Source organism: Ranitomeya variabilis, chromosome 4 (genome assembly GCF_051348905.1).
Source record: "Ranitomeya variabilis isolate aRanVar5 chromosome 4, aRanVar5.hap1, whole genome shotgun sequence".
Classification (NCBI taxonomy): Eukaryota; Metazoa; Chordata; class Amphibia; order Anura; family Dendrobatidae; genus Ranitomeya; species Ranitomeya variabilis.
The window spans coordinates 289,111,094-289,133,173 of record NC_135235.1 but is presented as its reverse complement, the minus strand read 5'-3'; the positions used below and the strand labels follow the sequence as shown (position 1 = coordinate 289,133,173).

At 42.0% G+C, this 22,080-nt stretch overlaps 1 protein-coding gene across 1 annotated transcript; it reads left to right on the top strand.

The window, feature by feature from the left end:
- Positions 1-359: 359 nt before the first annotated feature.
- ANKRD65 (ankyrin repeat domain 65) lies at positions 360-12,741 on the top strand. The gene is made up of 4 exons (XM_077257467.1): positions 360-533; positions 6,722-6,920; positions 8,707-9,256; positions 11,996-12,741. Exons 1-4 carry the CDS (start codon positions 446-448, stop codon positions 12,242-12,244), a joined length of 1,086 nt encoding a protein of 361 aa, XP_077113582.1. The 5' UTR covers positions 360-445; the 3' UTR covers positions 12,245-12,741.
- Positions 12,742-22,080: the final 9,339 nt, after the last annotated feature.

The following is a 22,080-nucleotide window of genomic DNA, read 5'->3' as shown; positions in this document are numbered from 1 at the left end:
TAGGAGGTGTAGAGGATGTGTGGGGTGTAGTGGATGTGTGGGGTGTAGTGGATGCGTGGGGTGTAGTGGACAAGTGGGGTGTAGTGGACGCGCAGGGTGTAGTGGGCACGTGGAGTGTAGTGGACATGCGAAGCGTAGTGAACGAGTGAGGTGTAGTGGACGTGCGGGGTGTAGTGGACGAGTGAGGTGTAGTGGACACGCAGGGTGTAGTGGACTAGTGAAGTGTAGTGGACACACAGGGTGTAGAGGATGCGTGGGGTGTAGTGGACACACAAGTGGGGTGTAGTGGACACGTGGGGTTTAGTGGACGTGCGGGGTGTAATGGGCACGTGAAGTGTAGTGGACGTGCGAAGCTTAGTGGATGAGTGAGGTGTAGTGGACGAGCGGGGTGTAGTGGACGCACGGGGTGTCGTGGATGCGCGGAGTGTAGTGGTTGCACCAGGTGATGATCCTAGACGGCTGGACTCCTCAGAGTGGAACCCAACAGTCAAAGTGGAGTGACTCTGCGCTGAGCAGCCACCAACATTCTCCAGGTAAATCCCAGGAACCACTTTATTACGTCACTAAATGCAGAATCCAGATGTTACTTTAACCTATAGAAAATGGCTAAGAATTTTATATTGTAGGTCTGTTATACAGCGGTCATATAAATCTACCGTACCTCCGTGTGCCTATCATTTCATAGTGCTGGTTCACAAGTAGCATTTTTTTTTTTTTTTTCACGTGCATTTTACAGTGGCAGCAAAAAAATGCAATTTCTAAAAACTCATTCTCATTGTGCATTATTTTCCTTGATTTTTTGTTATTTTTAAACTGCGGTGCATTTTTTTAAAATGTAAATTCTTAGGCTATGTTCCCGCAATGCGTTTTTAGTGAGTTTTTTATGCTACACATTTTCAAAAAAATTCAAGTATCCTATGGATGAAGAAAATCTGCAACATCAAAAACTCACTGAAAGCTCATCGTGGGAGTTTTTTTCAGAGTTTTTTCTTACCAAACAAATACATAAGAAACACATAAAAAAAACTGCATAAAAAATGTGCGTAATGTGCTCAGCGTTTTACCTGGCAACGCTCATTCATATATATAAAAAACATAAAAAAATGAATAACATTTTTGTAAAAAGTATCAAAAACACATGTAATGTATGTAGTATTTTTCCTGCCAAAACAAAGCAAAAAAGCACAGTGTGAACACACCCATACAAAGGCATGTTAGATGCTAACTTACGGAGATAATCTTCCTCCAGAAGCATTGCATGAAGCTGCCATAAGGGGGCGCTCTCGATGTCTACAGGTACACATTACTCAGCCATACAGACTTTACTGCCCCATAGATCTTCCTTACAGCTCAGTTACGTGGTCATACATAACAAAAACACTTCATGCAATTCTTGACAAAGGAAACTGAATTTGATCTTGTAATTTTTATTCACTGCTGATGTAAAAGAAAAAAAAAACGAATATCTTACGAATAACAATACAGAACAAAATTCATCCATTTTTCTGGATGAAGAATTGTCCTTTTTTTCTGGATGAAGAATCATCCATTTTTTTACAGATGAAAATAGGATGATGTTTTATATGCTCTTGTGAGCTTAGCCTTGCATTCCGTTTTGGACAGAAAATAGAGTTATATGTGGTCCCAAGATATGACCTAATTGCTCACCAGATTGGTAACGCACAACTAAACACTCGGAGGTATCATATGTACAACCTAAGTATTATATACCCCTTGTAAAAATTGCACCTTTACACCAAATACAGTACATACATCCGTATATCATGTACAAGTACAAATTGCGATGCATTGTCCCGCCATGGGTCTCCTGATCCTAACATCTGGTCAGCAGACGTACAGCCAGTCCAGGTAAAAGCTCTGGTCAGCAGACGTACAACCAGTCCAGGTAAAAGCTCTGGTCAGTAGATGTACAACTAGTCCAGGTAAAAGCTCTGGTCAGCAGATGTACTACCAGTCCAGGTAAAAGCTCTGGCCAGCAGATGTACTACCAGTCCAGGTAAAAGCTCTGGCCAGCAGATGTACGGCCAGTCCAAGTAAAAGCTCTGGTCAGCAGACGTACAGCCAGTCCAGGTAAAAGCTCTGGTCAGCAGACGTACAACCAGTCCAGGTAAAAACTCTGGTCAGCAGACGTACAGCCAGTCCAGGTAAAAGCTCTGGTCAGTAGACGTACAGCCAGTCCAGGTAAAAGCTCTGGTCAGCAGATGTACAGCCAGTCCAGGTAAAAGCTCTAGTCAGCAGACGTACAGCCAGTCCAGGTAAAAGCTGGAGGTCTTTTTCCTTAAGCGGCTACGCTGTTGGTTTTGCCGTCATGTTTGCAGCAGCTCCAAAGCCAATGTCTTTATGCCACGATTGTTGATAGAGCGGACGGCTTCTAAACTAAGCCCCCTGAAAGATGAGCATGTTCTTTTAACCAGTTCAAGGTTTCCGAACAATGGAGCAGTTAAAAAAAGAGACATTAGATGCGAAACGTGCACAGCAATATCGTTTTTTTTTTACATTGCTGCGTAATATACTTATTTTTGGCGGTGAATTTTCATATGGATTCCAGGTGTAATCTTAAAACAGACATCATGTGCACATACCCCAATGCTTTAGGGAAAGAAACACTCAAAAAATGGTTGAAAAACTCTTCAAATTTTCTTCAGAGAACCAAAAAATCTTCCCAAAGTCTGTGTACACACGGAATCATTTTGCTGAGTTTTCAGAGCAGAAGCTCAACATTTTTGAGAAGTTTTAATATTTGGAGTAAAATTTGGAAAGTTTCTGCTCCAAAAACTCTTCCAATAACTCTTCATAGACATATCCTAAGAGTTTTGTGAAGTTATTTTCACTAGAAAATTCATAGTTTTTGACAGCCTCCAAAAAAGCTTTGTGTGCACTTCAAACTTCAAACCCGGTTTTACACCAACTGACTGCAGATTTCAACAACCGCTGATCAGCTACAAATCTGACAGTCGGCGATTGTTTAATAGCTTGTTTAGACAGGTAGTCCATACTTCAGTAATATTTCATTTTATATGGATAGACTGTCATACACACAGGACGATGTGCTGCGGAGAACAATTAATTTTTTTAAAACTAGCTAAAAGATTATTTCAAACGATGAATGAGTGTTTTGCTCATCCGTCAGATAATCGGCAGCCTGTTTATACTGCATGATTATTTTGAAAGGAGTGTTCCTAGGAATTCCCCAAAACCAAAATATTGTTGACCCTGACAATTCAGGTGGGATTGGGTAACGATCTATTATGTACAGATGCCACTTGACTTTCCCTTGGCGCCAGTTCTTGAAATCCAATATGCCAAGCACTTTGTTGCTAAGGACTGGATGCAACCTTCTACTGTACACTCCAATTTATGATAAACATGCATGCTCAGCCGAGCGTACATGTCTATGGAGGAGCTGGAATTGCTTACGGCCGAATGCACATGCAATTATCTATCATGTATGGACAGCTTTGGACTGTTTTGCTGGGAGGGGTATTAACAAATTCTCCGGCACAATAGAAATTTCATAACTTGAGCTTGGATGAATGACAGCACGTCTGCTGTTATGTGATACAATACACTCACACCATGTTTTATTCTATAGGAAAAGTCAGGCAGCTAGAGCTCCAACTGATCCTGAAGATGGTCCAGTTTTGATTGTGTCTACCAAGGGAATGTATGAGAGGGGTGCCGAAAAGAAACATTAGTTGTCTTCTGGAGGGCGGAGAGCTTGAAGTGTCACCAAGTGAATGTTCGCGGAACCCTCTTGAGTCAGTATGCTGGACAACTTCTTTGGGGAAGGTTGCGTTTGACTCGAATGATTTTTTTTTCAATGCGTTGTTCAACATTTTGCCTATTTTGTGGTGGCTGATTCACATGCAAACAACATGGTAGCTATGAAGTTTTTGTTTCCTTTGGTTGTTGCGAGGGACAAATTTTGCTTCAACTCGTTTCATGCCCAATTCCTTTATTTAGAACTCCGTAAAGTCCCAGTAAATTCCACAAGTTCATCAACGATCCAACGTCGGTCTTCCAGAACGTCTTGACGAATTTTTGGCACATTTTTCTCAGTACGAGGGTTAGAGTTCAAAGGACGTCTGAAACGAAGTTGATCATAAATTTACATTTCACCTTTGGAGAACCATTCAGAAGCTTGTGTTTTTCGCTCGGCAGCTTCCTTGTACACCGTTTGTAGCATGACCACTGTTTACGATGGTTTCTTTTTCCCAAAAATGAAACAAACCTTCATAACCGAAAGTTGTTTGTGTGAATCAGCCAAAACAAAATAGGCGAAAGATTGGATGACTTGTCGGAAAAAAAAAATCACTGAAGCCAAACGCAACCTTTCCCAACATCTTCACCTGTCCTACTGACTCAAGAGGGTTCCTCGAACATTCACCTGGTGCGAAAGCTCATACCCCAACGCCCCATCCTCCAGAAGATGGCTCCTGTTTCTTTTGGGTATTCCTCACACTCTACATACGTCCAGGCTCTCTATACTGAGTTGAAAGTGACAAATTTAGAGGAACCTAGGAGAATACAAATGATTAACCATAAAAGGGTCTCACAAATAACTCCCACATATACATTCAAGATCAGCTCAGTCGAGCGTTCATGCGTTTTCAAAGTGGAGAGAAGAGAAAGCCTTTGGCGGAAGCTTTATCTCCAAGGAACGCAAACAGATGGGGCAATAAAATTGAAGCTGCAGCCGATCACTACTACAAGTTTGCATACTTGTGTGTAATTTAAAGGGATGACTCAACCACTTGGATAAGGTGAGTATAAACCTTATTCTTCCGTAGAAGGTGATGTTATTTATAAAAGGTGCACTCAGGGGACAACATTACTGTTTAAAGGGGTTATCCGGCCTTAGGCTACATGGCTGCAGTCACTCTACATGATTGCAGACTTGTGAAGCCTCACACCGCGCGCACTGCACACTGTGAGGATTCTACGGTGCCGCCGATTTGCACACTTCCAGCCACACTTCTACAGTCTATCCTAGGTAAGGAGCGCAGCACTTACAAGATAATTGCATACTTGATGTTACCTATTGGAAATGGAGGGCAATCCGGACGGTGTACACATTGCACACTGTCACGATTTGGCAATCGGCAGACACAGAGTGATTGTTGAACTTGAAGTTTGGCCCGAAAAATCCCTTTAACATGTGGACACCCTGTTCTCGTTTCATGGGTTTGTAATTGACATGTAATTGCATGTTACTATATTCCATACATGTCCTAAGGACGGATGTGTACGTGGTATTTATTGCTTATTGTTTAGATCTTTTTAATCCTCCATCATTATACATCTACTGCACACTGTAATTAGCATAAAGCGCTGAGATTACGAGTCATCACCAGATAATCATAATGATGCACTACTGATAAGTGCCTTCTTATAAACCAGTTTGGAGAAGATTGATTCATCATTTGTTATTCACATGTGAGACTTTTTGTCTTCTTGGAAGATGTCTATCTTTAAAGGAGTCTCCCGGACTCTAGTGGTTTGGTGACTTCTAGGAGATACTTGGAGAGATATGGGTCTAGCCCCGGCTAGTCTGATTCACTTCTGTCCTAGCAAAACCTTGGACCACCATGGAGACCCCATTAGATCTTTACCATTGGGTCCATTCTGTTCTATGTAGGAAACTGATTTCAGTAAATACAGTTTAGTAGACAGAAGTTCACCAGAAACTTTTGTCGCACATCCATAGGACATCTACAGAGTTCTGAAGACATCCAAGTGCATTTCGTTGTCAGATTTAGGATCTCACAAAGAAGGAAATGGACAGAGCAGCTCACGTGCAACCTCCTCTCCAGTCACAATGGCCATGGCCCCAGTGAGAACAGATAATCAAGGGACTCTTGTTCTAGAGGTAGTTGTGGGTTCTATAGGATAGATGGGATTCTTATATACCATGGAAATGCCATAAATGTCCATGAGTTAATAAATGCATAATTAGATACAACTCTTCTCAGACTGAAGCCATGGCGGTGGCCAGCTGATCATCATGGGTCTACTTTCCAATATCTGAGCAAAGAAGGCCCCCGGCAAATTCAGCAGTTTTTTAGAGATTTGTTTGCCGGTGGTCATCTTTGCTTATAAGATGAAATGTAGAACTACACGGTGGCTGCTCAGCTGTTACAATGAAGCTCTATGTTCTTGCTCCTTCTTTGATATCTATATGGCTCAATAGATAATAATCAACAAAGTTTGGTTTCACGCATTTGACGTTCATGATCCAAGTACGGACTGTGATGTATGGACTGTCAGCAGTCTCCTAACCCAAACTTCAGTTTCCTTTATGACTATGAGGCTGTTGGGTTTGGATCAGGAGACCTGCAGCCAATCTGTCCATATATTGTAGTCCATACTCAGACCATGAAGGTCAACCCAGTCAAATGTTCTAGTGAAGGTGCCTTGGGCAGGCCCACATTGCCCATGGAGGAGGCCATCATTAGGTCAGCAAAATTAACCAGCTCGGCCAACTTTCCTCCACTTTGTGTGAGGATCTTTACACTCATAGCAGCTACCTCAGCTGCCCATATGACCTCTAAGCCCTTAGTTGCTGGCCTATTAACAAATGCTCGAATGTTCTCATATTTTTAGGACTTGCCTACAGTATTATGTGATTGTTATTGTTTTAAGCGTTATATTCACTTGTTTTTTTAAGAGTAACCTTATAGCAATGTTCTCTTCTTGTAAGACATGCAGCAGAAAGTAGGAAGACTAACTCCAGAGGCTGAACTGGCGAGAAGATGCTTACAACTGAGTGAAGAACGTGGTCTGTCGGAAAAGTTGGGCTATGCCACCTATGAATGGAAAGCCCTCCATTTGGCTTCCTGGAATGGGAACACTCGTCTTGTTAAACAGTTTCTACAACAAGGAGAAATGATTGATGACCGGTATGTGTAAATATCCACCAATGTCCTCCCCTCACACCTCAGTAGCTAAGATTATTTGCAGACATATATCCATCTCCAGAGCTCGGGGCTTTGTTGGGTTTTAGTGTCCTTTCATGGTGTTAATTCTTTCCCACCCACGGTGTCCACTAGAGTGTTAACACTGTGCACATGCTGGTGATTACTGACTAAAGGCTCTCCTAGGTGACTGGGCAACCGAAAGGAGATATCTTTGATTAATCTAGAAAGGACAATAGATGTGATTTAAATCAGATGACCATTCATATACGGGGACATTTGTGTCATTAGAGCTACGTCTATGGTCACTGCGCTGAGACTTAACTAAACAATTACAGTATTTGTTAATCCTTTTAGATGATTCATTTCCAATTACAAAAGAGCCTCAGGAATTTGTTGATCTAGTTGATTTGTCAACAGACGTCTACAAATCATTGACATAACAAGTGTTTTTATGGCTCCACGACATGCAGAAATATACCTGATTGTAACGGTTGACATATATACAGTATACACTCCTTAACATTAACTAGCAACTGTAAGAAGTCATGAAATGGTGGAAATCACATGATGGATAGACATGTTACAGATGAGAAAATGGAAACAAAATCTTCAAAAGCTCTTGATTTATTCTGTATCGAGTATGAACGCAGTATCGAGAATTTCCCGCACTTACTTGCCTTGGCTGCTATTAATGGTTGTATAACGAATGTTGTGCCTTGGCCAAATCATCAAGATCTGCTGCTGGCAGCTACATTCCATTTGCAGAAAAAGACATTGTGCCCATCCAAATTACTTATTTCCTGGTATTGAATTCCTAGTATTGGAAATACTTACTGACTGAAGTAAGTGTATAAGAATCAATTTAGCCTCCTTCTCTTCTACCTTCAATATAAGCCCAATGCATTTTAATCTGTCCATAGACTAAGCCATTTTCCAGCCAGAGAAGAAGTTGATGATTGTTTTGATATATTCAACATTTCTAGTTTCAGTCACTAGAATGTCCTTCAAATAGCCAAGTGTACATTTTTAGGCTTAGTGTCCCCTTATTTTTTACAGTTAATGTGAGGTATGGATCTTCCACCCAGCTTCCTCGTGGGTGGTGCTAGTCAGAACTCCTCCTCTCCATAGGCACTGCCCATGAGAAGCTTCTCTCCTACAGCAAACTCTCAGATAACCAAACAATGGACACTCCTCTTTCAAAATGAGGTTGTGCATTTGTATGAACCCACAAAGGGCATGGGGGGCAAATCTGCCTTGACACAACTTTGCTTGACATCCTCCCCTATCATGGAGACATCTAAATGGCTGTGCTTTCAATTTTTTTTTATCATATAATGGTAAAAAATATTTTTTCGAGAAGATATTGTGGTTGTCCATGGAAATGGTGCCACGTTGCTGGTAGGAATATATACTCACACAGGTAGAGGATGATAAAAGGTAGAAGTTTATTGGGTTGACGCATTTCGGAGGTGTACCATCTTCTTCAAGACAAAAACTACATGAAACAATGGCTGTGCTTAAATTTATTTTTTTTCATACGATGATAAAACTTATTTTTGGGAGGAGATATTGTGCATGTCCTTGGCTGTGGAGCTGCACTGCTGGTAGTAGTTGTTTATACTCACACAAGGATGCTAAAACGTACTTGTTTATTGGGTTGATGCATTTTGGAGTTGTATCGACTCCTGAACTACACGAGATACTAGCTGTGTTTTCAACTTTTAACTTTTTTTATATGATGATAAAACATATTTTTTGTCTTCTTTAGGGATGATCTCGGCTGGACTCCTCTTCACTGTGCGGCATCCAATGGTCACTTAGCTACAGCAAAGCTCCTGATCCAGAGAGGAGCTTCAGTGGATGCCCAGGATGCTTCAGGTTGTATCCCTCTCCACCATGCAGCATGGAGTGGCCATACCCACTTGTCCGAGATGCTACTAAACCGTGGGTCCAGTGCTATTTCCCCTACAATAGGCGGTCTAACAGCCTTACATTTAGCTGCAGCTAACGGCCATACACTAATTGCACAGTTATTACTGAAGCAAAATATAGACCCGTGCATTGGTGACAACAACAAGTGGAGCCCATTGCATTGGGCGACCGTGAGCAATCAGGTCCATATCATGGAAATTCTGAGCGAGCACAATATCTCCATTGAACTGATGGCTTCAGGGAATTTGACCCCTCTACATGTTGCTGCTGAGACTGGAAAATTGGAGGCTCTGAACTATCTCGTGGAAAAAGGAGTTGATGTCAATGTCCAAGACTTGTTGGGCAGAACAGCTTTGGCCATCGCAGCTAGTAATGGTAGCCTAGAGGTATGTATTGCAGAACACTATGCAAACTTATATGTGCCATAGAGACAGGCCTTGCAATTAATGTGGGGCCCCAGGGAATGGAGGGAATGGGACACGTTCATGGTGGTCTTGTCCTAATTTAGAATAAGCCTTTGATCTGGCAGTAAAAAAGAAATGGGCTTGGATTTAGATAACACATAGTACATACTGTAGAAGGGCAATAACTCTGGCTGAATTCCCACAATTAGTTTTTGGTAATTTTTTTCTGTATATTCAAAAAAATGCAAATAACCTATTTTATTTCAAGGGTGCAGAAAATCTTCAACATAAAAAACTCACCAAAAGCTCATCATGGGAATGTGTCACCAGTAAACAACCTAGTGTTTAATTCATATTTTCATGCTAATTTTTTCTTCCATATGTTTCCAACATAAAAAAAATGCAGAAATTTTGCAATTTTCACCCTGACCACTAATCATAATGTTAGACTCACACTTCTTGTTCTGTATGAATTACTTTTCAAAGTTTCATTATCATTGCAGACAGGATGATAAAGAATTTAACACCTCAATGCACAGCTGATAACACACAAACCACTGATCCCAATAGGTGATGTCACAGCTCACCTTCTCCCCTTCCTTCACAATAACCTGTGTGCAGATTAGACCATGTTCAGAAAAACTTCTATATAAGTCTGTGAGTCAGAGTCAGACTATTGCTGCCTTGGTCCATGTAGTTGCTGTGCAGAACACAAAGTATGAGACTACTATCAGAATTAGTGACTGGTGTACAAATTACCAGATTTATTTTTTTATTAAATAAAAAAATTATATTCACAGTGGAATAACTGGAATTCCATGGGCCCTGGTGCAAAATTTAGACCTGGGCTCCTACCTCCATGTTGATCATATTTGTAAGGGCCTTTGTAGCGTTCTAGATCCTATAAAGACATATATGTAATAGTGTCCCAATCAGGGCACATTCCTGTAATAATGCCCCCTGTCCTGGCCCCCATCCTGTTAGGCTGCGTGTCCACGTTCAGGATGGCCGGCGGTATCGCCGCAGCGGCGAAGCCGCTCTGCGCTAAGCCCCGCCCCCTTCTGGGACGCGATGATGCCGGATGTGTTAACTGTACACATCCGGGATCATCGCACCCCTCCCATAGGGCCCTGTGTTATGCCTTGCGGGGACACTGCGTCCCCGCAAGGTGAACGGACATGCTGCGATCTGAAAAGACGCGCAGCATGTCCGGAGTCGCAGGCCCGCCGCGTGCGGGTTTCCGCGCATAGTGGACACGGGATTTCAAAAAATCCCCTCCACTATGCTGGAACATCTGGACGCTGCGTGTTTGACGCTGCAGCTCTGCACAGCGTCAAACAAGCAGCGTTTACTGACCGTGGACACACACCCTTAATGTGTCTCATCCTAGGCCCCTTCCTTTTATAATATCCCTTGTCATGGGCCTCTTCAAGGTATAATAACCCTCATCCTGAACCCTATTCTGGTATAACAACTGCCTTTCTGAACCCTATTCTGGTATATTGACCCCATCCTTGACCCCTTCCTTGTATAATGACCCCCATCCTGGGTCCTTTCCTGGTATAATGTCCATTCTGTTTTCCAAAACATAAAAAACGAAATGATTCTTCTCACTCTCCTCCACTCCCACAGTGTCTTCTTCTGTAGCTAACCTCTGTGTGCCAGCACAGGCATTGCATGAAGTCACTGATGAGCGCCTCGGGACTGGCATACTGACATCAGCCACCATCTTCTGATTAGCCGGCGGCATATATTCCAGTGCAGGGAGCTGGAGGGTCTCTTTTCTGCAATATACTTCATCTGAATGTGCATCATCGGACGCACATCCAGCTGAAGTAGGCGCGGTCATCGGCAGGCCCACCCTCCGCACAGGCACGGTTGCACTCTCTGTGACTGCGATCGTTAAGCCCCTGGAATATGGAAAATTTTACATATTTTAGAAAAATATCTTTAACCTTAACACCTGACTCATCTATAGATAGCCTGTTTCTGAATATTTGCCCCTCATCAGTGTAGGGAAAAGTCTCGCTGGCTGAAGGCGGTGCCCTCAACGCAACATGGGGGTCGTATTGGTTCTCCTTACCCAGCCAGGACTCTGCTCTACACTAATGAGGGGCAAAGGTAGATGAGAATATTGGCATTTATCTTTGGTCATTTTACAAGGCTCATTAAAGAGGTCAAACATTGACTTCTAGGACAGAGTTCATTCTGCAAGAAAGTTAAATTGCATCCTTTTCTCCCAATGGAGCATTGCCTGTAGGTCTCCATACTAGCTGGTCTCCTTAAGGAGGACCTGTACTTCCCCCACGTTGCTGTAAAAGGAGATAAGGAACTGCCAAGTTCAACCTATTCAATCTACTCAGTCCTTAGTTGTAATTGATATGACCCAGGTGGACCATTGGGGGAAGCTTAGAGATCAAATTATCAGCAGATACTAGTTGGGACTACACTTTCCTATAGAGTAAAATCTAAATTTAGTTGGCGTATCCAAGAGGACCATCTTTTGGGGTGCACTAGGTGCATGGGAGCCTATGGATATGTCACTGGTTTATACCAGGTAGAACCCTCAACGTAGACCTTTGGTGTGGCCAAAATAAGATGTGAGCGGCACTCTAGATAGGTGTTGGCAAAAGATAAAAGGTGACGGGATTCAAAAGAGATTTACTCATTATTTTTGGCATTTTGTGATTTTCTTTCCATTTTTTTTCCTTTATTGGGCAGGTTGTTCATTCACTTTTGGGTACTAAAGCTCAGTTGAACATTGTGGACAATCATGGACGCACCGCCCTACACAAAGCAGCAACAGCAGGACATCTGGACGTGGTACAGACACTCGTCCAGAACGGGGCCTCATTGAATATAAAGGACAGTCTGAGCCTCACGGCAATGCAGAGAGCGGCCATGATGGGACACAGTCACGTATCCACCTATCTGCAAGGAGCACTCCCCACAGTCCATACCGTGCTTTAATCCTGCGCGTCACTGATCTGGTGAAGAAACTAGTTTCAAATCTGCTTGTTCAGGGTCTGCTCGAAAAATGGTTTATTCGAGGCCTCGGAAGAGCCGTCTTTGCACCAGGAAACGTACAGTAATCTGTAGAAATATGTATATATTTTATAGGACATGATATAAAACATCATTAAATAGAACTCTTAGGCCGCCGTCACACATGCGAGTTTTACGGACGTAAGAGCGCAGAAACTACGTGCGTAAAACTCGCATAACATACGGCACAATGCTTCTCAATGGGTCTCGTTCTATCAGCCGTATATTACGGATCCGTAATATACAGCGTTCTACGGCCGTACAAAATCGCAGCATGCTGCATTTGTCAGCGTATTGCGCAAATAATACGCCAATGAAAGTCTATGGGGGCGAGAAAAATACGGATTCCACACGGACCAGCAGTGTGACTTTCGAGAAATACGCAGCGGTGTTAGTGAAAAGTCGGTAATTCAATTGCCGGCTTTTCATTTCTCCTGCCTAAACCCGACAGGATATGAGACATGGTTTACATACAGTAAACCATCTCATATCCCCTTTTTTTTTGCATATTCCACACTACTAATGTTAGTAGTGTGTATGTGCAAAATTTGGGCGCTGTAGCTGCTAAAATAAAGGGTTAAATGGCGGAAAAAATTGGCGTGGGCTCCCGCGCAATTTTCTCCACCAGAGTGGTAAAGCCAGTGACTGACGGCAGATATTAATAGCCAGGAGAGGGTCCATGGTTATTGGCCCCCCGTGGCTAAAAACATCTGCCCCCAGCCACCCCAGAAAAGGCACATCTGGAAGATGCGCCTATTCTGGCACTTGGCCACTCTCTTCCCATTCCCGTGTAGCGGTGGGATATGGGGTAATGAAGGGTTAATGCCACCTTGCTATTGTAAGGTGACATTAAGCCAGATTAATAATGGAGAGGCGTCAATTATTACACCTATCCATTATTAATCCAATTGTTTGAAAGGGTTAAAAAACACACACACACATGATTTAAAAGTATTTTAATTAAATAAACACAGCGGTTGTTTTAATATTTTATTGCTCTCTCAATCCATTTGCAGACCCTTGCATGGCAAAACAATAAACGCACAAGATACATACCTTCAGATGGATTACCACGTGGGACGTGACGGGTCAGCAGAAGGTATGTATCTTGTGCGTTTATTGTTTTGCCATGCGAGGGTCTGCAAATGGATTGAGAGAGCAATAAAATATTAAAACAACCGCTGTGTTTATTTCATTAAAATACTTTTAAATCGTGTGTGTGTGTGTGTGTGTGTGTGTGTGTTTTTTAACCCTTTCAAACAATTGGATTAATAATGGATAGGTGTCATAATTGACGCCTCTCCATTATTAATCTGGCTTAATGTCACCTTACAATAGCAAGGTGGCATTAACCCTTCATTACCCCATATCCCACCGCTACACGGGAGTTGGAAGAGAGTGGCCAAGTGCCAGAATAGGCGCATCTTCCAGATGTGCCTTTTCTGGGGTGGCTGGGGGCAGATGTTTTTAGCCACGGGGGGGGCCAATAACCATGGACCCTCTCCTGGCTATTAATATCTGCCGTCAGTCACTGGCTTTACCACTCTGGCGGAGAAAATTGCGCGGGAGCCCACGCCAATTTTTTCCGCCATTTAACCCTTTATTTTAGCAGCTACAGCGCCCAAATTTTGCATACACACACTACTAACATTAGTAGTGTGGGATATGCAAAAAAAATGGGGATATGAGATGGTTTACTGTATGTAAACCATGTCTCATATCCTGTCGGGTTTGGGAAGGAGAAATGAAAAGCTGGCAATTGAATTACCGGCTTTTCACAGATATCGCGCTGTAGTAAATATAAATACAGACTATATATATATATATATATATATATATATATATATATATATATATATATGTATATGTATATGTGTCTCAATGACATATATATACTGTATATATGTTTTCCCTAACATTTGAGCACATAAATCCATTAGATGTCGGTTTTGCAAGCCTGCGAGAAAATATCGCAGTACGGATGCCATACGGATTACATACGGAGGATGCCATGCACAAAATACGCTGACACACCCTGCCTACGGATCACTATTTTGGGAACATTTCTCCATATTACGGCCGTATTACGGCCGTAAAATACGGACCGTATTGTCTTACGCCAAGTGTGACGCCGGCCTTAGGCCTGATGATGCTAGTGTCCTTATTATTAAAATCCAGGTTAGAATGACTGTATGATTCTTTCTGACAGTTTTCCCACAAGAACATTTCTTTTTAGCCTAGCTGCTCATCTTAATATCAGGAATATACAGCCATTTTCCATTTTTAAAGTATGTACAACCGCCTCATCAGGTTTAAGAGATTTATTTATTAATGTATATCATTTGCATGTGAAATCTGGTAACAGAGCCACTTTAATAAGCTCATCAGCTGTTTCCAGAAAGAACCAGCAGAATTATTATTACAGCTCTGGATGGTAAGGGTATGTGTCCACGTTCAGGATTGCATCAGGATTTGGTCAGGATTTTACGTCAGTATTTGTAAGCCAAAACCAGGAGTGGGTGATAAATGCAGAAGTGGTGCATGTGTTTCTATTATACTTTTCCTCTAATTGTTCCACTCCTGGTTTTGGCTTACAAATACTGACGTAAAATCCTGACCAAATCCTGATGCAATCCTGAACGTGGACACATACCCTAACAAAGTCTATGAACATACCCTTTACATTCATTTTAACTTTCTTATCCTTTTTTAGTGCTTGTAGAAAATAAAGCAAAAATTCCAAGCTTTATACAAGTATTTTAAGCATGTTTTTCCTAAACAGAAAACGATGGAAAAAATGCCTGAACACAAAAAGCCATATCTAGAGTATGCTGTGTTAAAAATATAAAGTAAAAAATGCTTAAATGCACAAACGCATAAAAAAAGCCACAAAATTATGCAGCAGTCGTGTGAATGATGTAGATGACATCATCGCTGCAGGACAAGGGAGGAATACGAAAGCCCCAGCGCTGGTGGGGTGGGGTATTAAGGGGTTTAGTAATAATTATATCAGAATTTTCACTGTCATACCTTAGATGTCTGGCAGCCATCTATCCTCACCCTTATAAAACATGCATGCTCGGCTGAGCATGCATGTGTTTTCAGCCATTGCCAGACAACACTGGCACCAGCTTATCTCCCAGGAGAACAAAAGGATTGTGTGTCGTTTTATATATCTTTGATTCTTCTCGGGAGACCCCTATATACATTACATGGTCACCCAGTCCCACCAAAATTTTAGCGGGTTCATCCAATTTTTTGGTAATATGTTTTAGGGTCTACAATAACAGTTGCGTTATGTTACGCAGTCTGGTAGTATACGTGGTCATTTTCCTTGGTCATTCACATGCAGTTTTTTGAGGCCTTCAAAAATGACATGTTTTTCAAGCAGAAACCACTTTCTTTTTTGGAGGAGGTTTGCGTTTTTGGAAGAGTTTTTTTTTTACTGAAATGCTTTTTTACAGCCTTTTAATTGGGTAGCGCTTAGTTTGGAGTAGATTCCATCAGGATCCGCTTCATAGAAGCAACATGCACTTTTTATTTTTCACCATTTTTTCAAAACCTCTTCAGGAATAAAACAAGCTCAAGAAACTTCTCATATGAGCAGCAAGAAACGTCTCATAGAAATGATTAGGAAGAGTTTTCCCAGGGTTTTTGAAGCAGTATATGGGTAGGATTTGGCAGAGGATCTGCTCCTAAAAAGTCAAGAATCTCTTTGGCTATGTACACATGGAGTCTTTTAGATGTCAGCATAGTTGACGAGTTTTCCCAAGTGAAGTTGCTTCAGGAAGACGCCGGGTGTTGTTTTGCCAAATTGGCTACATCGGAAGTATTGGCAGTATCGCCATTGTTCTTAGACTAAGTTTAGACTAAGTTCCCACGATGAGTTTTTGTTGAATTTTTTACACTACTTATTTTTGAAAAGAATACAAGTAAACTACAGTTGGTGCAAAAACGGTCAAAAACTCACCAAAATTTCATAGTGGGAATGTCGCCTTACTCTATGCTGTGAAGAATAGAGAACAGGCAGTTTCCAAAGGATGAACATGTCACACTTCTTTCAGGGTTTCCAATCCTGTAACACAAGATGGAACGCGATCACGGCAATGTTGCTTTGACATCCGCTGTGCATCATGTTGATTTTAAGGGGCGCTATTGCAGCACTTGTTGTTTTTGGAGCGAAAACTAAGCAGAAACTCCAAGTTTTGGAGGAGGATTTGGGAGAGTTTTTGCTCGGTTTCCGTAAACTCAGTGTGAACATAGCCTAACTGTATGGGTATGTGTCCACGGTCAGGTTTGCTTCAGGCTTTGGTCAGGATTTTATGCAGGTAAAATCCTGACCAAAAATGCACCTGAGGTCACTGGCAGGTCACCTGCGGTGTTCCTGCGTGTTTTGCTCATTGTAGCAACATGCTGCGTTCTGATAAAACGCAACGCATGTGCGTTTTTGCGGGAAAAACGCATGCGTTTTTTAATGCACAGTGGAGACGGGATTTCATTAAATCCCCTCCACTGTGCTGTAACATCTGGACGCTGCGTTTTTGACGCTGCGGCTCAGCGCTGCGTCAAAAACGCAGCGTTTCCTGAACGTGGACACATACCCTTAGACAACCTTTTAATACTCATCCATTGCATCGCTATAATAAATTGCATTCCCAGCCCGTTGTGTCTCCTCTTGTCTCGTATAGTTTGGTACTTCTCACAGTTGTCATATTTTTTATTTTTTTTAAGCGATGTCTCTGTGAATAATGACTTGTTGCTCACAATAAAAAAACAATAAATCTCTGTATGAATAGAATCAGAGTCTGTGTCACTTTTACTGCTGTAATTGACTTGATTGTTGTTTACAAGGATTACAATTAAACTGCATTATCTTATAAAGCGACTAATTAAAATGCATGAAAGTCACAGTGCACCTGTAATGTCCATGTGCATTCCTCCTGTCTTTCCCATGACAATCCGGCATCCACAGAATACACGTGTTTATAGCGGTGAGACAATTTATATTCTGTAACCCTTATATCTGTCTACTTAATACAATATAGCACGGATTCCCTTGTTACGTACCTTATAATTAAATATTGCCAGTAGACGTTCATTGGGCCGATTGAGTCATATACCGTGTTCTATAATGTTCCACAATGTTTTCAATCATGTGGGCTGTTTTAGTACTTTTTTCTGATGGTATACATGTATTTGAAGGGTATCTTTCTGGCCCCTTGGGGATTTCTTTGTTTTGTATGTTCCATTGATATGGTTTTATAAATTTGGCTAAATAAATAATCGATTTTATTTGGTTTCTTGTGGGTCTCTTCATTGGAGCTAGGGGTTAATTCTACCGAACCTCCTAATCGTTGTTCCCCCGGGTTCAGATGCATGTAGCTCATAGTGTCACGAGTGTGTCACGTCTTCCTGGGAGATCTGGGGTTAGGCGATCTTTATGTACTGTGAATCGCAGGTCTTCCAATTTAGCCTGTGTCTTTTGTTGCTCATATTAAATGTACTTTGTGCCCTTTGGCGCTGAAGAGGTTAACGACTCTTTCTATGCTGGTTAGAGACATGCAGCTCCATCTCACAGCTGATCCTGACCTGCTCATTTTCTCCATCTATGAAACCTGGCCAGATCTTCATATCCCTGCATGTGAAAGTTTAATGCCTGGTTGCCGGAGTTGGGGTGCTGAAGTTGGAGTTCGTAGTTGCTGCTGGAGATTGTTGAGTGCTGCTTTTTAGGTGTATGCTTTCTCCATTATCCTATTCCCATTTGGTTAGTACCTTCCTATCCTTCTTTATATTCCTTCCTACCCTTGGTGTTTTTGTATGCAAGTTGCTTTTTGTTATCCCTGTTAGTCTTATGTGTTTATACACTAAAGGCTGAGTCACACATAACGATATTGTTAACGATATCGTTGCAACGTCACGCTTTTGGTGACGTAGCAACGATCCCGCTAACATCTCATTATGTGTGACAGCGACCAACGATCAGGCCCCTGCTGGGAGATCATTGGTCGTTGGGGAATGATCAGGACCATTTTTTGGTCGCTGATCACCCACTGTCATCGCTGGATCGACGTGTGTGTGACGCCGATCCAGCGATGTGTTCACTTGTAACCAGGGTAAATATTGGGTTACTAAGCGCAGGGCCGCGCTTAGTAACCCGATATTTACCCTGGTTACCATTGTAAAAGTTAAAAAAAAAAAAACAGTACATACTCACATTCTGATGTCTGTCACATCCCCCGGCGTCCACAGGGTTAAAATTGCTTTCGGCAGGAGCGCTGCTTATGCACGCGCTCCGGCCGAGAGCTTCCCTGCACTGACTGTGTCAGCGCCGGCTGTAAAGCAGAGCACAGCGGTGACGTCACCGCTTTTACTGTCGGCGCTGACACATTCAGTGCAGGGAAGCTCTCGGCTGGAACGCGTGCATAAGCAGCGCTCCTGCCGAAAGCAGTTTTAACCCTGTGGACGCCGGGGGACGTGACAGACATCAGAATGTGCGTATGTAGTGTTTTTTTTTTTTTTTTTACTTTTACAATGGTAACCAGGGTAAATATCGGGTTACTAAGCACAGCCCTGCACTTAGTAACCCGATGTTTACCCTGGTTACCCGGGTGCTGCAGGGGGACTTCGGCATCGTTGAAGACAGTTTTAACGATGCCGAAGTCGTTCCCCTGATCATTGGTCGCTGGAGAGAGCTGTCTGTGTGACAGCTCCCCAGCGACCACACAACGGCTTACCAACGATCACAGCCAGGTCGTATCGCTGGTCGTGATCGTTGGTAAGTCATTTAGTGTAACGGTACCTTAACATATCTGTCAAAGGCCTCCTGGGGGGGGAAGGGAAGGGGACAGCTTAGGTCATATCAGGAGCATACTAAGGTCAGAGAGTCAGGCCACTCCACCATCAAGAGTACCCCCCGGGACAGGGATAGATAGGGTCCCAGATCCAGGGAAGGTTGAGGCCCCTCTTCCTTACCGAACATCGTAACAGTGTGACATAGTCCACATATTATGGATTACAATGCTCAGACTGTAGGTCTTAACATCTGATCGTACTGCCTCATGGGTGGGCTGTATGTTTAGGTCAGTATATCTGCGGTCAGTCCGTGCATTGCAGTCTATTTGTGTACGGTTAACTATGGCCATTTAAACCCATCCGAAAAAGTATGGAAGAAAGCAAAGTGCTGTCCTACTCTGTCTAGGCTGGCTACGGTTTACCGGCTCACTAGTGTTGGTATTTGCATTTTATTTCCATTAGGCATCTGTCAGACCTGAGTAATAAAAGTATCAATACAAGCAAAAAAGAAAGGAAGGTATAAAGAGACAGGCATAAAAGAATGTGATTCTTTACTGTAAATGTAACATATTTACACTACATTAAAAATATTTTTGTTTTGTGCGTCTTCTTTTATTATTACTTATTATCCTTCCTGACTTGCAAATAACCACAGAGAACAGAATTAGTCTGTTGAGGGGAGAACATTTTTTTTTTTAACAAACACCCCCTATATATTTATTATGCCCCTCCAAAATGCTCATAAGTCACACTCCTTAGGCGTTGTTACAACTTTAGGGTGTCAGACGAACCTTGCAATGGACGATCGTTCCGCCTACAGCCATCTAGGCCGACTCTCCCATACACAGGAGCACTCGTTCAGCCGTGCGCTCTTGTGCTCTCTATGAGAAAGCTGCCGACTGATCTCTGGGAGAACAACGTGACAGTAAAAACTTAGTTCACATGTCCAGTAATCATCTGTCATAAGGGATCCAGCAGCAAAACGTTGGTAAAAAAAAAACTGTTCAAACACAACTTTTTTGTCCTTTTAAAAAAAAAAAAAACTGATTTCAGTTGGTTCCGTTTTTTTAAATTGAAGTCTATGACAAAGAAATCACAGCCATGACAAGTATTTGCCGGAAGCCCACACCGGCAATGCTTGTTCAACAACCTTTGTTCGGGCTGTCGAATCCGAACAGTAGACCAAACTTCCTTGAGAGGTCTGTGTTCGGGGTCAGTGCACGGACATTAGGTATACGGTAAAGGCCTCAAACTTTACCGTTCAGGTTCGCCCAGCCCTAGTCAGGAGGCTTCACTGTTGGCAGACACAGAACTCATGGTAGCGCTCACCTCTACTTCTCCAGACAACCATTCTTCCAGAAACAGTCATCAGAGAAAATAAATTTTCTGCCAGTCCTCTGCAGTCCAATCCCTGTACTACCTGCAAAGTTATTTTTGCTAATGAAGCCCCCATCAGACTGTTTGGGACATCAGGAAGAATGCTGTAGCTGATGAGAGTCTGCTGAAGACCCCTTTGCCATTAGGTAACCGTGATATTCACTATAAACTGCAGGACTGAGATATTACATTATATAGAAGAAGAGATTAGATGATTGCAGGTTCAAGACCTTTAAGGGGGCTACAAAATAAAGTTCTTGTTTTTTTTCTTTAACTTGATTTTTCCCTTCCACTTTTCATTAAAAATAAAAAGTAAACATGTTTGGCATAGCCCATTGCTAAAAATCAGATTGATCAAAATATAAAAATAAATTAACCTGATTGCTAAACGCTGTGAAGATTGAAAAAAAAAAATTTAAAAAAATCAAAGTGCCAAAATCACATTTTTTTATTTGCAGCATTGAAAAAAAAAAAATGGAATAAGAAGTGATCAGAATGTCAATGGCGTCAATTTTTACTTTGGCATGCAGTAAAACAAGTCAAAACACTGCAAAAAAAAGTGTGGGGTAGAAAAGTTGAAAAAGAACACTTCAGGAAAAAAAACACCTTGAAAAAAAACCCAATAAAAATAAAATCAATGATTGCTGAAGTGAGTTCTGTTGTAAAACATATCAGATATTTCCATCTTAAAAAAAAACAAAATGTATGTGATCTTGGACTTATTTTTGCAGCTTATAATGGAGTAAAATACCTAGATTTAAGTCAGAACATGTCTCATTAGCCTACTGGTCACGTCCCATAGAACACTACTGTAGAACAGTGAAGTCTTGATCTTAGGCCACGTTCACACGTTCAGTATTTGGTCAATATTTTACCTCAGTATTTGTAAGGCAAAACCAGAAGAGGAACAATCAGAGGAAAAGTATAATAGAAACATATGCTCCACTTCTGCATTTATCACCCACTGCTGGTTTTGGCTTATAAATACTGATGTAAAATACTGACCAAATACTGAACGTGTGAACGTGGCCTAACCATACGTACGGCTCTATATGGTGCCTTTGGCGGTGGCAGGGGTCGTGTGGCCAATGATTTCTATATGCCGCTGCTACACACAAGTGATTGGGGTCTCATTGTGACCTGTATGGTACAGCGACTTCAACAATCGAGCTACAAAAAAAAATCAATTTACTTGTCCCAGCCGGAGCAAACAAAATGTCGCAACGCGATCCCAATCACTTATACGGCGCTGTGATAAAGGAGAGACACAGAGGGCAATCGCGGGTGCAACCTTATACGGCTGACGTCTCCGTATAATCACAGGTTAAGCTCCTTTTATTAATAATAATATGGATTGTATTCATTTTTCACAGCCATATATACCACACATTTCTCAGTGTCAGTATCAGCGAACCATGACACATTGACAACATCCCACATTTCTTTTACAACAGTTTCATCTCCATTGCCCCATGTTTGTGAGGTAATGCAGCCAAAACTGAGCAGACGGAGCCATTTTCAGAGCACTGTGGCTTTGTTCATGTTCATGTGTCAATAAAGTTCGGGGGGAAAAAAAAGGTTGTGACGTAAAT